The 18,306-nt window shown below is 35.4% G+C and overlaps 1 protein-coding gene across 2 annotated transcripts; it reads right to left on the minus strand.

The window, feature by feature from the left end:
• Positions 1-1,011: 1,011 nt before the first annotated feature.
• fbxw11a (F-box and WD repeat domain containing 11a) lies at positions 1,012-18,201 on the minus strand. Of its 2 annotated transcripts, XM_043257792.1 has the most exons (14): positions 18,073-18,201; positions 14,968-15,072; positions 13,774-13,842; positions 10,223-10,442; positions 9,501-9,687; positions 8,299-8,389; positions 8,011-8,148; positions 7,809-7,927; positions 5,961-6,210; positions 5,729-5,847; positions 4,395-4,505; positions 4,194-4,272; positions 3,103-3,267; positions 1,012-1,878 (listed from the first exon to the last, which is right to left on the minus strand). In XM_043257792.1, exons 1-13 carry the CDS (start codon positions 18,109-18,111, stop codon positions 3,106-3,108), a joined length of 1,689 nt encoding a protein of 562 aa, XP_043113727.1. In that variant the 5' UTR covers positions 18,112-18,201; the 3' UTR covers positions 1,012-1,878; positions 3,103-3,105. The 2 variants fall into 2 exon arrangements, with proteins under 2 accessions (XP_043113727.1, XP_043113728.1); XM_043257793.1 differs by lacking the exon at positions 14,968-15,072 and having other exon boundaries at positions 18,073-18,191.
• Positions 18,202-18,306: the final 105 nt, after the last annotated feature.

Genomic DNA, 18,306 nt, shown 5'->3' on the forward strand with positions numbered 1-18,306 from the left:
CGCTCTGACAACGGCAAGACCTGCTGCCTTACATGGTTACCGCTCAGGTCAAAGGTCATAATGCCCATTACTGTTAATCGATCAGGATTTTCTGAAGCTTAACTCGGTTTGAAAGGCCTGAGGTCAGCGACATACAGTGGTTTTCCAAAAATAAAATGTAAAAAAAATTAATTAAAATAAAAAAATAAGTTAAATAAAAATCAATAAATAAGAGACATATTTATAATATTAATTTAGTAAAACATTTTATGAGATGTGTGTGTGTGTGTATATATATATATATATATATATATATATATATATATATATATATATATATATATGATGCCTTGTGAGATACACACACACATAAAAAAATAAATATGATAAAATAGATGTGACAGAATATGAGGACACAAATTAGTTTGATGACATGGGACAGAGGTATTTATATATATATATATATATATTTATATATATATATATATATATATATATATATATATATATATAGTGTTCAGATGCAAAAGTCTCTAAGTGCCGTCTGAAATTTTTTTTGAAAATTAGCATTTTTATCAGGCTTCTATATTGATAAGTTCACTTTAATAGCATAGAAAAGTACCTATTCATCGCCATTAGGTTACAATTACTGAGCTTAAACAGCAGCCTGATAAAAACGCTAATTTTTAGATGGCACTTAGAGGCGCAATAATAGTATATGAAACTATCACTGCTTTGTATATTTTGCGGAAAAGCTCAGCCAACCTATTAAAACAAATAAACAAGGAGCAGAAAGTCTCCTTCACACATCAGTGACTTTAAAACATGTTATCATTTAGCTGCTATAAACATGTCAAAAGCTTAATAAGCTTAAACTAACCTGCTTAGGAAGATTCTCTTCTAACCCTCTCTCCGCTAAAACAGCAGCTGATCTGAAAGAGAACAAACTGAGCGAAGAGGAAAGGGCGACCGCATTTGAATCACAAGAAATCTGCGTAGAGTACGCTTCGGGCCTCAGACTGATAAATCGACCATGGTCAAGTACTTTATTCACAATATTTTTTTCTTAAAAAACTCTTTTTAATATACAACACAATCTGACAAGACAATTTTGTTTACAGCTAGATTCAGCCCTCGATGAGCAAGCAGGCAGAGAGAAATCAAACCAGACACTGAGTGACGAAGACGTACAATGCCTAGCCGAACCATACGGGACGGATGAATAGGCCAATTAAATAGAAAAACTAAATCATAAAAACTAAAAGACGAAAAGGGAAAGAGGCATCAGAGCAGACGGTCACCTAGCTGATCCTCGCATGCATGCCGACGGACCATCCTGAAAAACACGTGTGTCTCTGGTCCTGAAGAGAGATGTGGCGTGAAAGCCAAAGGCGGCCGAACTTTTTCTTTCATTTCCGCGAGAGTTTGCTGTTGTCTGAGTCCATTTCTCTCGCACAGCAGTTCGCAAAGTCTCGTTTACCTGTCCTCCGTCCGTACGTCACTCCCAGAATCCAAGGCCTCAGTGATCCCCGTGTGGATATGAGCTATTAGTAGTGCAGATTTTCAGGTTATTTGAGCAGCAGTGATAGTATAGATACCGTTTGAAGCCGTCGAACTGTGTGTGTGTGTGTGTGTGTGTGTGTGTGATTGTGCTTGTTTCTCCCCACTAGATAAAGCAGAACAGTGCTGAAACCCAATGGTGTGAGTGTTTGAATCGTTTGTGTGTGTGTGTGTGTGTGTGTGTTTGGCAAAGCATGAATCTGTGTATGTTTTTTGTGTAAGTTTATAGTCAGACAGACAAGAGGAGGTGGATCCTCAGGGACCACTCTGTGACGGACACGGCCAACAGCCAATCAGCTCTCAGCTCTCCCAGGACACACTGGCACAGAGAAGAGGCACCTGAGCGGACGAGAGGGACAAACAATCAATATTCAAAATAATTGAAAAATAAATTGCAGTAATAATACAGACTACAACATGAACCAGTAAAAAAAAAAAAACACTTCAGTTTTCATATTTAATATTTTTTATTTAAATAAGAATATAATGATTATAATTTAAAAAGTAAACAAAACAGAATTAGAGATAAAAACCCCATCAAACAAATACATTTTCTAAACAACTAAAATTGCTCCACATAGCAACAATATAAACAATTTAATGAACAAGTAAATTAAAAGGATGAATACTGAAAAAATATAATTAATTTTCTTATTTAATAGATATAAGTTTTCAAAATAAATAATACAAAGTAACATAAAATTAAAGTATACAAAAAAACAAATAAACTACCAACAGAAATTGACTAAATTAGTGCTGGGCAATGATAAATTTATGTAATATATCTGCGTGTACTGTGTACTTGTCTATATAAAAACACAGTACATATTTAGAAAACATTTACATTAATATATTTAAATAGATATAATTATATTAATATATTTGTTAACAAAATAGATAGGATGTGTGTGTGTGCGTGTATTTATACATAATAAATATACACAGTACACACGCATATTATGTACACAAAAAAAATTATTTTGGATATTAATCATTATTAATCATTGCCCAGTCCTACAATAACTACTACCAATGACAAATATTTTATAATTTAATATGTTATGTTTTAACAGATAATACAAATATAAAATAATACAAATATAAAATAAAAAAGATAACTATAATGAACACTAGATAGCACTAAATAGAATTTTAGGCACAAAATTATTAAATATTTCAATAAATTAATTTTCAAAACTATGAAACTATGAAAAATATACTTTACATACAAAAACCATTACAAAAGAAACAGCTAAAACATTATTTAATTAACAAATTTAAACATAAATAGACAGTTAAATAAAACTACCAATGAAAAAATATTTAATACTTTTAAAACATGTTTTAACATTAATATTCGTAATATACTATAATATATTTAAAAACTACAATAAACACTACTGTATTAATGGAAACTAAACCGAATGAAAGACATGCTTGGTGGTCACTATGAGTGCATTTTTTAACTCAGGGGTGCTTTCTAAACACCACCAAACATAATTAACCCTAAACTAAACCCAAAACTATGATGCATAATGAACTCTGTAAACTCAATGAGCGTACCTGCTATCTGGAGACGTATGTATATGTCCGTGAGGGCGATCGCCTCTCCGGCTGGCCGTTGGCTGAGACATTCAGGAAGTCCCATATAAGGATTGTGTCGTCATGGGAACTGCTAATAATCTGGAACTCATCAAACTGCAGTCGGAACACACGCCCAGAATGCTCCTGCGAGGGGTTACCACGACAACACACACTTAAAGGAACATGAAAACATACAGTAACGCACATACAAACCCTGCAGAGGTCTGTCAGAAACAGGGAGCATGGTGTTATGGAGTAAACGCAGGCGTATCTACACGTTTCAGCAGCGTATACGCTCGGGCTAATGAAATAATGATTCAAGTAACGTATGTATTCAAACCAAAATTCACTATTCCCATATCAGTAGTCACCTAGCGCTGGGGAAACCACTTTGAAGCTAGTTCGTCAAACTGCAGGATACTAGAAATACTAGTATTAAAACCAAAAAGAGTACAGTGGTGACCCAACCGAAGTTTTGGTATTTAATTCTTTTAGTAAACATATTTGTTTCAAAGTTTGTTTCACGGTTTAGATAAGAACCTAATTCTTTCAATAAACGGTTTAGGTATTTAATTCTTTTAAATGAATCATTCTGTTCTGTATTTTAGGCAATTCTGTTTCTTTTAGGTAATCAATTCGATTCAAAATTTGTTTAATAGTACAGCTGGGAATCACATTTCTTTAGGGAATCCGAATCTTTTAGTTTAATGGTACAGCTAGGAGTCAGATTGTTTTAGTGAATTATTTTGAAAAATCCTTTTGTTTAAGTGAATCAATTTGTTTCTAAGTTAGTTTAATAGCATAGCCGGCGAATGCATTCTTTCAATAAATCACTTTTGGAAAGAATCACTTGATGACTGCTTATCTGAGAAGTATATATTATGTTTAAGATAACCTATTTGGGAACATCTAAAATGATTATTTAAACTTTTTGAGGTAACTATCAGAATAAACACACTTGCGGTGACTTGTGGTGGTTCAGTTTTATCATATGTGAATGCAACAACAAAAAAAAAGTTATTAATAGCAATGTAAAAAAAGTATTAAAGAACATAAATGTGAAGACACACCACGAGTGTACGCAGACATAAAGTGCTGGCAGGGGCCCGAGGATCCAGAGCTGCCTGTAAATCCCAAACTTTAATTTTCCTGCAGAAAAAGAGAGAATGTGATGCTGAGTTATGGCTGTTCCATATTAACCAGTTTGACAGATGAACGGCCTGTCCGTAACAGATGGTGCTGTGAGTGTGTGAGTGTGTGTGTTTATTCACCCATCGTATGCTCCGCTCACGATCCTTTTGTTGTCGAATCTGATGCAGCGCACAAGCTCCTCGTGACCCTCTAACACACGCAGACAAGCCCCGCACTCGATGTCCCACAGCCTGAACACACACGTTAAATATTTCAAAGATTTTATAAAGCATTCAGGTGTCATCTGTCATCATTTACTCGTACCAACCAGCATGAATCTCCATATTCGTCAGAAAACTAAAAAATGTTTTTATGGAGCATTTAAAGGGCTAATCTGCCTAAATATTTTAATTCCGTCATCATTTACTTATTCCAAACCAGCATGACATTTTTATTCAGTGGAAAACACAAAACAAAGACTGCAGAATGAAAAGTCAAGGGAAAAAAAAAAATCATAATGGAAGTCCAAAGCATTTTGAAAGCTTTGTGTGAGGAAAACATTATAATTTAAGCAATATTTACTGAAAAACACGGGAATTAAAGATTCCAGTCAGAAATGACTTCTCACGCTAAGATTTTGCATGAGTTCAAAAACTTGTTTTACAAAGCCAGTAATATTATCAAAAACTTTTATGATGTTTTATTGTCATTTTTGGAGCATAAAACTCTTCAACTCTTTTACTTGTTATGTAGCATAAATTCTTATAAATACAGTACTACTCAATAGTTTTGGGTCACCACAAAGTTTTAATTAATTAAGATATTATTCCGGGAAGATGCATTAAATTGATTAAATTGACTAAACACAATGTTTCAAAATATCTATTTTGAAGAAAGGCTGTTCTTTTTAAACTTTTTTTATGCTTCAAATAATCCTGAAAAAAAGCTGTAACAATAAGAAATGTTTATTGAGCAGCAAATAAGCATATTAGAATGATTTCTGAAAAACACTGAACAGCTGTAGTACGACGCTGAAAATTTTGAAGATTTTAAAGATTAAAAAAATATATATATATATATATATATATATATATATATATATATATATATATATATATATATATATATATATATATATACTATAATATATTTTTCATCAAATAATTGCAGTCTTGATAAGCAGAAGAAATCTCCTTAAGTGTTTTTTTTCCCCACAAAACATCTGAATGGAATGTATCAAATAAAATGTAAATAAATAATTAACACTAAAATAAGGTAAAATAATTACATTTCTTAAATTAAAACATTGTTCTTACGTCACATTTATTTATTTATATTAATGTGTAATGATAAAGAAATTATTGTTGATTTACTGTATTTATCTACAACTAAATAAATGTAAAAAAATAACTAAACAAATAAACTAAATATAATAATTAAACAAATACAAAACAAATAATTAAATGTAAAAAACCTGATGGTGTTGTCCGAGGACCCGCTGACCACGAGTCTGTCTCTGTACTGAAGGCAGGCGATGCCGCGCTTGTGACCGTTAAGTGTCCGTACAAACTCACACGTGCTCGTGCTCCACACCTGCAAACATTGGAAATGTTTTTCATCATCATCATCATCCTCATCATCCTGCTAGAGCTGTCAATCCCCCATCACTAGCCCCGCCCACGCACTGACCACTCCCACCCACTCACTTTTATGGTTCTGTCTCCAGACGCAGACACAATGTATTTGTCGTCAAAGTCCACCACGTTGACGGCGGCGCGGTGACCCACGAGCACGCGCCGCAGGCTGATGTCGGTCGCAGACGCCATGTCCCACACCGCGATGGAGCGATCCTTCGAACACGTCACCATGAGACCATTACAGAAGCGCAGGTGCAGGACCGCCTCGTTGTGATGGATCAGAGTGTTGAGAACCTCACCAGAAACAACATCCCATACCCTGAGAGAGACACAGAACACACTTGGTGTATCTATCTATATATATATATATCTATATCTATCTATATATATATACATAGAGATATATCTATATCTATATCTATATATCTATATCTATAAAAATATATAAAAATGTTAAAGTTATATTAAATATATAAGTATTAAATATATTTAATATATCCACATGAGATATAATTTATATGAATAAAAATATATACGCAAATACAATTTCTCAATATATGGTGCACGTGTGTCTTTATAATTATTATACACAGTTCAAACACACACACACTATGTAAACAAATACTTATATCGGAATGCGATTAATTAAAATTAATCATTTGACAGCACTACATATTTTTTGGTAACATTGTTACAGTTTTTTTGTTTTTGAAGGCACACAATATACTTAAAACTAAATGGGGAGATATAATAGATTCCTACGCTATTTTTTCAACACTTCAACTACTGAATATTTCCTGTAATAGCTGCTGTGCTCTTTTGGCATAGCTGTTGTTAAAACAAACGAAGTTGGAGGCAAAGCTCTAGCGGCATAAATTAACAAGCACAGCAGGTGCAAAACACGGATGGATTGTAAATTACATGTGAACGACCTCACCAGCAGCTGAAACATCCTGCTCCAGCTGAACTCGGCCAACTGATGTGTTAATGCTCTGTAAACACCATCACGTTACAAAGCCGCTTCCCTCTCCAGGTGTTAAACGTCCGGCCGTTTGCGCTTCCACTCGGAGTGACGCAAACTCTGATTTATGCAGCTGTACAGCTCGCTCCCTTAAACTCTCACAGGTGAGAGAAGCACACATATACTCGCACTGGAAAAGGTGACAGAGCTCCGGCCGGAGCTTTAAATGATTCTGGGGAAGTGAGCTCATCGTTTCCATGGAGATTCTTCAGCTGGAGGCAGTATGTATGCGAAACATTTAAAACTAATTATCTACTATAGATTTGCAGGACATCATATTTTTATTTTATGGCTTAAGGACTTCCATACCTTTGCAGTTTTATAGCGGTTCAGGACTACTGGGTAAAGATTTTGAAAATGATTTGAAATCATTTTAACGAGAAAAATGTGTACTGATTAAAAAGAATGATCTAATGCTAACATAAAAAATGTTTTAACTTGATTTCAGTGTTTAGTGTTTAGTTAATAAAATATCAATCATTATATTTCTTAGTCTCTATTTTAGCCCAAGATTTAATAGAAAAAAAAAAATGAATAAATAAAAATTATATATATATATATAACATTAAAAATAATAAATGATGCACTTATATCCTATTACCGTTTTGTTTTAGTCATTTCAGTACATAAAGGCAACAAGTTAAAATAAATTATATATATATATATATATATATATATATATATATATATATATATATATATATATATTTTTTTATATTTTTATTTATATATTTATTTATATTTTTATATTTTTATTTATATATTTATTTATTTATTTTTTATAGATTATTTCAGATTTCAGTTAAGTTCATTTCACAAAAAAAATCTAAATGACCAAAAACTTTCAAACAGTAGTGTAAAATCTGTTAGCAATGTCAATACTAGGGTGCAAGTACCTGACAGTGGAATCAGAAGAGCCAGTAACTATGACTCTCTCATCATACTGTAGACACAGAACCGAACCAGTGTGACCCGTCAGGACCTTCAGACACTCCAGAGACTGTTTGTCCCAGATCTGACAGAAACAGAGAGAATGTGATGATCACCATAACAGGCAGATCACCAGACAGAGAGAGAGAGAGAGAGACAAGTCTGTACTTTGATGGAGTTGTCTCGCAGGCCGCTGATGATCTTGTCGTCGTCGTACTGAAGGCAGTAAACACCTTTACTGTTCTCTGACCGGCACTGAATCCGCTGAAGATTGTGACGTCCACAACGCCAGTTCGCTTCAATAGTCTAATCAAACAAAACAAGCAAACAGGAGCCTGAATGAATGAATTAATGACTGGATGAGTTGGATGGATGAAGGGATGAAGAGGCAATAGAATGGATAAAGTTGTAACCGGATGGATTCATTAACAGATTGGTGAATGGATGGACACTCACCTCAATGTCCTGTATAATTTTGGGATAGAGTGAATGATAGTATGAATTCGGCGGAACCTCGTTTGTTCGGTTCTTAAATAAATATTTCTCCCTGGGGATAAAAACACGAAAACCACCAATCAGATACAAGTAATGGATAAACAACCCGAATGTTTCTGAACTGTTACTGATCAAGAGCATTTGCACGGCATGACGTATTTCAGTTTATAAGGTTTTAGTATGTTAAATATAATATATATATATTTGTAAATACATCTACATAGTTTTTATTAAGTTTTAATTTGAGTTATTTCAGTACTTCAACCTTCATTCAGTTAGCCGAATTAAAAAAAGCTGAAATAATTAGTGCATTTTAGTTTATTTCATTAAGTAAGGGAAAAAATATTTAATGGTTTTCATTAATGATAATGTTACTGTGTGGTAAACATTGTGTAAATAGATTTTAAAAAAATTAAATAAAAAAGTGACCGAGGAGTATTGTGAAAGGACGCACACCCACCACTTCATTACGCAATTCATTAATATTCTAACAAATATTTTATATACACTGCTGTCAGTAAACACTGTTGGTTTGATGATGATCTCACAGGACTGATGGGCCTTGTGACTCATCACACGCATATCTGAGTTTGTCAGCACTAATTATGATTCACACCAAAGCACATGGTCCTATTAATTTCAGGCATGTGTTCAAATTTGCAGTCGACAAAAATTAATTTTTAAAGGCAAAATAAGAAACACTGTTCTGACGGAGAGATGACAGATTACATGGAATTCATAAGGAATAAATGACAACAAACTCTTGAATTATTAATGCACACCTGGAGCACATTTATTTTTAATAACCCATTATTATTATTATTATTACTCTGTCTATTATTATCACTAAATTAAATGAAATAATTACTTTAAAAACGCAATTATAAAAAAATGTATGTATATATATCTATATATATATATATATATATATATATATATATATATATATATATAATTTTTTTCTTTTATATATATATATATATATATATATATATAATAACCGTTTACAAGTTAATATTATTTACTCACTGATTTACGTTTATATATACTAAATATAGATTATTTTAATATAACATTCTTGTGGACAACTTATTTTATATTGTTTTTTACAACAACAATCAAGAGTTTAAAAGGAGACTTTGTTTCTGCGTGTGTGTTTTTACCACTGGTGCCGCTCTGACAGGCCTTTCCACAGCGGGTCTGTGCGCACCATCCTCTCGATGAGCTTCTTCCAGAGCATCCCGTCTGAAATAACCCGCTGCCATTCTCGACAGACCAGCTCAGCAGAGCACAGAGAACGAGCGTCGAGAAACGAGAGGATGTTTTCTGCTATGTGATCCAGACCCTGAGCTACAAACAGAGAGATTCAGCGAGATCTAGTGCAATCAAGGACAATCACAGAATGCATAGCAAGAGCTTAATTGTAAAATACATATACACCTAAGAAATAAAAAATTAAAAATGGAAAAAAAAAAAAAACACACACACACATACAGAGTGTGTATGTATGTATGTATGTATGTATGTATGTATATATATATATATATATATATATATATATATATATATATATATATATATATATATATATATATATATATATATATATACACACACACACACAGACACACATTATTAATAATATAAACCATTTTTATAAATGTATAACAAATTAATATTTTTTATATTTATAATGTCAAAAAAATATTCATAGAAAAAAAACCTAGCATACAAACAAACTGTGGTACATGTTGTCAGATGTGTGTAAGTGATGTAAGTGGGCGGCTCTGGCCGGGTGCCTGACTCTGCTAAAGCATGTGTTGGAGTAGGAGGATTTGTTATAGCTAAAGCTTGAGGTACGTGTGCTCACATGTGAGTTAGTTACCTGGCAACGCGGTGATGAAGTCCCTCTGTAACATGGGTTTAAGGTATGAGTTTATATGGCCGTGCTGGTAGTGACACATGCGTGAGATCAGATGCTCCACAAACTCCACCTGATCCGATTCGGACCACTGATCGAACAGCTGAATGCACAGATCTTTCTCCTTCTCGAAGTTCCCCTGTGACATCCTCTTCCTCGAACCCGCTACTGAACCATTCCCGAACTGAAAACACAGATAAGAAGAGATAAAAAAAAAAAAAAAAAAAAAAAAAAAAAGTTATTACAGCTAGTTGCCAAGGCAACTTCTCATTTTAATTTAATTTAACTGCTTACTAAAATGTACTAAAATAAACCAAAACAAACTGAAAAAAAAAAAAAAACTAATGAATTATAAATTAATAAAAAATAATATAAACTATAGCTATATTAAAAATGTATGAAATTAACAAAAAGTTGTTATAAAATGTTTAACTAAATGAAAAATATAAGCATAAAATATATCATAAAAAACGATAACGGTATCTTAATGATAATGAATTTTGTATTTGAGGAAATGTATGTCTTCAGGTGATCAGAAATGTTCTTTTAGTCAGTGGTCAGTCACACAGTCATCAAATATATAATATCAGGAATTAATAACAGAAAATGCATATGATCTGACATTCATGTCATTTTAAAAATAAATACATAACACAACAAAACATTATGCAAGTTAAAACCCAACATGTAAGGGTCAAAGTCAACAACTCCACTGAGCTGGGCCTTAGATAGATTTCTTAAACATACTACAGTGGCACGCAGACAAGATTGCAATACAGAGTAACTTCTGCTTAAAAGATACAACCAAGAATCTCCTGGCCTCTTCATTAACAGTTTGGTGCCGTGGCCCGGATAGAGCTTCACACCTGAGATGACACACAGACTGAACTCAAGACCCTCGTTTTCAGCTAAATAGCAATTTGGTGAGTATAACTTTTCGAAAGAACCACTACAAAGCAGTACATGTTATCCTCTGTGCCATCAGAGAAGAGCTAAGAGACAGCAGTAGGGTTTGATTAACCAAGTTATCCTCTCATTTTTTTTGTTTGTTTAGAAATTAAGGTTATCCTCTGTTACGCAGGTTACACAGGGAAGATTAGCATTATTTTCAGTATTATTAGCAGTATTTTCCTCTGCTTTGCCAGGGAAGGTTAACAATAGTTGTTCTGTGTTAACATGCTGATCAGAGCAGTTTTAGGGTTTTGTTGTGTCAAAAAGACTTTAGAAAATGTTGAGAAGGAACGCTAAGATGATTCCCACAACTAAGACTAAGACTATCTACCCCTTCACGGACAAACAGTCAATTCAAATCACTGGTAGAAGACCACACAGACTCAATAGTGACAGAGTCAGTCAAATTGGATTTGAGAAAGAAATTTGGTATTGATCCAGAAATGTATGGTCAATTGAACATTGCAAAAAAGCACTTAGAGCATGCATCAGGAAGAAACACATAAAAAAGGCATTATCTGCTCCCACAGAGAGATTAGTTTAGCGATAGCACATGAACAAGGTCAGTGTATTGCCAAGTTAAAAGAACAAAATAAACAGCTGCACGCTCGAATGTCCCGTCTCACTAATAAGATGGGCCTCAACCAAAAGTGAGTCAACATAGAACGCCTTGCGAATCAGTGCATGGAGAACTTGCCATCAGTGCATGGAAATTTTTCTCAATTCAGGAGAGAGTTGTCAAGAAAAACGCGACTCTAGGTGAAGTCACCCAGATAATGTCACAGATCCTAACGGAGTCCGAATTCAATGGTTCTGAAAGTGCTGTAAATAATTCTGTGTTTCGACAAGCTGGTAAAGGTGAACCGAGAGAGCGAGTTCTGAGAGAGTTAAGAAACATTGTTGGACCAAAAGTGGATTGGTCAAAAGTCACTAGTTGTATGCAGAAGAAGGATGAAACTGCAAGCGGGTACACTAAAAGGTTTTGTAAGTCAGCTGCAGCATACAGTGGAATAGCTGACACATAAAGGACCACTCGTTCAAACATGGTATGATGGCCTTGCCTTTCCAAGATCTAACTTGGTCTAACACAACTCTCAGAGGTAACCTCGACACACTAGCTACTTGGGAAAGAGAGGTGTTAACTATTAGAGCTGCTTAGAGTGCTTAACTTACCCAGCAATGTACAACAATGATGAAAGGTTCTTTGTAAATAAAATAACACTCACAGCCTTAAAAGTTATGCTACAGCACACTCCAAACTCACCCATCCTCTATGAGTTACGATGTTTGATATGAATGAGGTTTCATTGGAGGAGGAAGGTGTTGCACAATAAAGTTTGCAAATCACCTGTACAGGGATAGGATAGGACACACTGACCAGTGAGGAGCCCAGGGAAGAACCGAATGCAACAGTCCTCGGGGGCCAACCCTGCGGTGAAAACTCTCATCCGCTAGTTCATCCTTTCCTCACTGGTCCATAGGCGTCAAAACCAGACTTAAAACCACTATACGATCCACAGAAGTCTAAAAATGTCAATGCCTTAATACTGCTGGTCTGCTGCTTCTTTGTTTTCTTGTGTTTCAGGTATGTGTATATGCCATGTCGTCACATATGCATCACCTTGATGTAAAGCTTCACCCCAGACACCAATGAAGAAGCTTCAGGAGGACAAAGAGTCATCCGAGTGAATCTAGATTGGAAATGACCTACCGAAAACAGACTTCACAGCTATTCAGACGCCCTGGACTTTAAGATTTGCACTCTTATGTTACACGACTTTCCATGTCATCATGCAGTTTTGTATGACATGTTACCATTCGTGTCAAGAGTTATGGTTCTGAAAAGAACTACACCCAAGTAAATCTAGGCAAAGACGCAGAAGAAGTTATATGTGCATGTAGCATTTTTAAGCTGCATGACTGCAAGGTGGAGCTCATGTTATTAAACACAGGCTACAGAATGGATTTATGGAGGTTTAGATTTGTGTCATGAGAGTTATTAAACTCTCCAATTAGGGATTCTTGAAGATTTCTTGATGACTACAGCGGCACACAGAGAAGACTGCAATAAAGAGTAACTTATGCTTAAAAGATAGGAAACGATTCACGAAGGAAAAAATTCACGACAACTGCTGCTTGGTTAAATAGTAAGACAAGTCATGTAAGGAATAATTTATCTAAAAGCATGTAGCATGTTTAAGCATGTTTACAAATGTATTGCATACCTGTTGGTGCCACATCATCATAATTTTGCTCGCTGTGGTGGATTGGTGATGTAACATTATACTTGTAAACAGATTCAGCATTTTAGAAATAAGTCTATTTTGTTGATAATGGACAATATAATGAAGCATAAGAGTTACCATAATTTGCTTCGAAACTGATCTCTTAAAAACTCATTTGAGTGTTCAAAAAATAAATCGGCAAGGATTTTTTTTATGTTGTTACAGTGGCTTGTCTGTGGGCAATAAATCTACATAGCTCTCTTTTTCACACACACACACACACACACACACACACACACACACACACACACACACACACACACACACACACACACACACCTTGAATACTGTTGTCTTCTTTGGCGAGACGTCACCCGTGTTATTCTGTGGCTCCACCCCCGTCATGCCCTACAGAGACACACAAGAGAGCGTGACAGGTGTGAAACATGTGTCTGACTGAAAGAAAGAACGGTGCATTCTGGGTAAAACATTCTAAACACGACCGGTTTACAGAGACAACAGATTGAGCTCTCAAAAAACCTCTGATGGGATGTCTGTGAAAACAAACTTTCACTGCAGGTCTCACAACAATAACACATGCGGGGTGGGAGGGGCTTACGTGCCTGCGGGAGGGGTTTCATTTACAGCTGAACTGTTGCTTTAATTGGATTGGTTAGTCTTAAAAAGGGTTAGAAACACACAAGTGCATCTTTGACAAGCAAATAGTGAAACACAAAGATGCAGACAGACGGGTGAACCCTGATGTAAATACACACCGCCCACTAATTTCCCTCCTTAAACACATGCACTTTGCCTTGTGTGAACTGTTCAAAGTGAGTATGTATTTCGTCACAAAGTTAATTTTAACTTCAATTAAAAATTGTGTTATAATTAGTACTTCTCTTCATCTTGTTTTTTTTTTATTTTTGAAATGCATTTTTTGTAATATAAATATATATTTAATGCATCCTCAGTCTTTTTAAAATGGACTGACCCAAATTTCTACCTAAACACTTAAGGACTGATTAAAAGTATTATTAAACAGTTCTGTATAGTAAACTTTTACCCCAAGTTTCACAGAAAAGGCTTAAGCTAGTCCCAGACTAAAATGCATGTTTGAGCAACAGAAACAGAAAACATAAACGTTGCGTAAATATCCTAATTTATCTTAATCTTTTCCTACCTCAGGCTAAGCCCCGTTTGTAAGCCCTTGATGTATGCGTGTTCTCTCAACGGAAAAAGTTAAAATATGAGATGCTGAGACTAAAGCAGATACAGACTGTCAAGCAGAAAGACACAAACAGAGACAGAGACAGACAGAGAGAGACAGAGAGAGAGAGAGGTTCTGCTCTTCAGCAGTTTCACTTCTGTTTTCCGACAACAGGCCGAATTATAGAGACTGAATTACAGCTCAGTAAACGCAGACATCTACGCATTTAATTCACATGTAGCCAAACACACAGACACACAACCAGTGCGTGAGACGGATAGACAGACAGGAGGAGCGGAGAGGAGAGAAGAGGAGAGCAGAACCTGGTTGTGGGCCCGGGAAGACGGGAGGCTCTGCAGGCATCTAAGAGCACACAGACTCTCTGCCACCGACGAACAACCCAGCCAGACAGAACGAGGCAAAGAACACTGTGTGAGAGAGAGAGAGAGAGAGAGAGAGAGAGAGAGAGAGAGAGAGAGAAACACAATGGGAATAGGCCATACGAGAAAGAGCGGTAGGCAAAACAGAGAGAGAGAAAGTTGGATAGAGCAAACCAAGACCCACAAAAGAAAGTCAGAATGAAAGTAAACAGTAAACCAAGGAGGAAAACAATGAAAAACAGAAAGAAAAGAATATGCAATAGGAACAGATAGAAAAAAAATATATATATTGACGAACAAAGAAATAAGGAAACAAGAAATAAGCAATAAGCAAAGAATAAACAAAAAGGAAAAGAAAAAGAAAGAAAGCAGCATGCAAATAATGGAAGTGACGTGAGGGTCGAACAAGTGGAACAGTGTGAAAAAGAGAAAAGAGAGTCAGTGAGGAAAGTGAGGGGAAAAAACAGTATTAGAGCAACAGTGAGCAACACACACACACACACACACACACTCTCCTGCAGACAGCGTTTTACACAGACCAAAAACACAATAAAAACACATATTAAAATATGAGCTAAGCGTATGGACATGTGAACACACAACTTGACACACTCAAGACATTTATGCTAGCACTGAGATGTGTGTTTGTGCGTGACACCCAAAGTCCTATTTAAATATACATTATTAAAAGGTATATATAATATAATATAATATAATATAAATATGTATATTAATATTACTTTTTATATTTACTAAAAACACCATGTCAACAAAATTCGTTATTTAAACTCTTTTTTTTGGTTATTTCTTAAATAACTATAATAGTTTTAAAATTAGTTACATTATGACTCATTTTAATTAATTATACATTAAATATTAATATCTTATATGTGACTGGTCCATTTATCAGCGTACATGTATAAACTATATAACTATATATCTATATCTCTATATAAAAAATAACATTTATGGTTACTTAAACTGTAATGTGATTATTTTCCTCACCTTCAAGTTGTTTCAAACGTGTACGACTTTCTTTTTTTTTTTTTAACATAACAGAAGATATTTTGAAGAATGTTGGTGACCAAACGGTTCCCGGTCCTTACTTCTGAAGCAGGAAAAAAAAGCGGGCCAAATCTCTTCAAAATATCTCCTTTTGCGTCCAGCGGAAGAAAGAAATACATACAGGTTAGAACGACTTGAAGCCGAGTAAATTATGACAGAATTTCATCTCGTGCAAACTACGCTTTGTTATAATGTTTCGCTTGTTCTCACACACAACTATGAACCGTTCATGAATCTGTACCCAAAATGAGAAATAAAAGGAATAAACTCAGCATCCCAAAACAAACCAGGCGCTGTGTCTCCAGGCAGCTGGCCCTTAACAGAGAGGCTGTTGTTAAACTCAACCTAACGTGACCCCAGATGAACACCGGCATAATCGTGACGGATCTAGAGAGACTCGGCCACCTCTTGTGCATCATTTAGGTTCACGCTCAATGATGCGTGACTTATTTGGGCACAGATGTTTAAAAAATAGTAGTGCGTGTGGCACACGTGAATGACACAAACATTGCTAATCACTCATTTAATAGTTGTTTGATGCTAAATGGTCGACGTCACGAGACAATAATAATATAATAAACACGAAGACCGTGATAAATGAAGCACATAAGCTGATAATCTCCAGTGGAATTAAATACATATGAGACTGTCTACATTATGAATTAAAAGCATGCAGGCTGTTTAAGGTAAAGGAAGCGGATACAGATTTCCTATATTCAGATTTAACATTTAGATTCTTTACGTGATATATGAAACCCATACATTAAGCAAAGTTCATGCACCATTAAGCTATTAAGTACATTTCTTACTGTAAATACACCAATACTTCATTTTCGATTAGCGATATGCATTGCTAAATAAACTGGACAACTTCAAAAGACGATTTTCTCAATATTTAGCTTTTCTGCATATTTCATATAGCGTATCTCGGTCAAATATTGTCCCATCCTAGCAAACCGCACATCAGCGTAAAGCGTATTTGTTTAGCTTTCAGTTGATGTTTACGTTTCCATTTTAAATATCTGAGCCTCATGATTGGTTTTGTGGCCCCCGGGTCACATACGTGGAGCATATCGATGAAGTGAATGAAAAGTAAATATATTTAGAATTTGCACTAGACTCACACAAAGTCTATATTTTGTATTTGACCGTATAGGACGCCTGTATACACATTAATAAATGAAGCTCAGGCACTACACGCAAAAAGAAAAAAAAAAAAAAATCATACAGACAATGCGATGCATAAATCATTCAGTGTTCTATATACTGCATAAACAGTTTAATATATAAAGCTCATGTAAACTATATACGAATAAAATATAGATTGCACGTGATTTGTGAAGCACTTACATATTGATTAATAATTAAAACGAAGCCCCTAAAGGATTATGTGATTTATGAAGCGCATAGACTGCTTAATATACACATCGCACGTATGCATTAATATGTAAATCACACGTATATCCATACGAAGCAAACATGAAATTATATTTGAAACGTATAGATATGAATCAAGTATTGTTTACTATATGAAGAGATCGCAAAGTGGACGTGATACATGACGCGCCTACACGTTGTTTAATGATATATACACACATATGTTTGAATCCCGTATAGACTGTGCGCGACAGATCAAGTCCATATGAATAAAGCGCGTAACGACTGTGATATACGACGCGCGCGCAGTGGCGCAGCGGTGCCGCAATGACCGCTCCGGTCCTCCGGCGAACACAAACCATTCCTCGGCACTTTAACGCGATAAACTCGTCAAATCACGAGCGAGAAGCCGGCTTAAAGACGACCCTGAAACCAATCGTTACAGCGCAACGCGATAACAGGCGAGCGTCTCATATCGATTCGGGCCGCGGCTGTGTTTTTGTCCTCCTCTTCCTCCTCAATCCCGCGTTACTACAAATATAAACATCCACAGCAGCGCGAGCGTCGCGTATTCAGGCCGCGTCGAGTGTGAGGCCCCGCACGTACCATCAGCTCCACGGTTTTGTCGTCCATGTCCGGATCCATATTATTGTTGTTCTGGTTGAATCCAACCGTGAAAATGGAAACCCGTCGGTGAACCCGAGCGAAGAGAGAAACAACGTACGCCTACAAAACATGGAGTCGCGCGACATTAGAGCAGAATAAGAGTCCCGATCCTCAGCGACGCTCGCGCTGAAAACAAGTGCAGTTGTTGTTTGGATGATACTTTTACTTCATTTT

The sequence above is a fragment of the Puntigrus tetrazona genome, chromosome 14 (assembly GCF_018831695.1).
Source record: "Puntigrus tetrazona isolate hp1 chromosome 14, ASM1883169v1, whole genome shotgun sequence".
Taxonomy (NCBI): Eukaryota; Metazoa; Chordata; class Actinopteri; order Cypriniformes; family Cyprinidae; genus Puntigrus; species Puntigrus tetrazona.

Excerpts from the sequence above, each read along its gene's own strand:
- fbxw11a (XM_043257792.1), bottom strand. The coding sequence starts at position 18,111 with ATGGATCCGGACATGGACGACAAAACCGTGGAGCTGATG. Across the intron at positions 8,149-8,298 it reads AAATTATACAGGACATTGAG|ACTATTGAAGCGAACTGGCG; the intron begins GTGAGTGTCCAT and ends TTGTTTGATTAG. Across the intron at positions 4,506-5,728 it reads TCCTCGGACAACACCATCAG|GCTGTGGGACATCGAGTGCG; the intron begins GTTTTTTACATT and ends GTGTGTGTTCAG.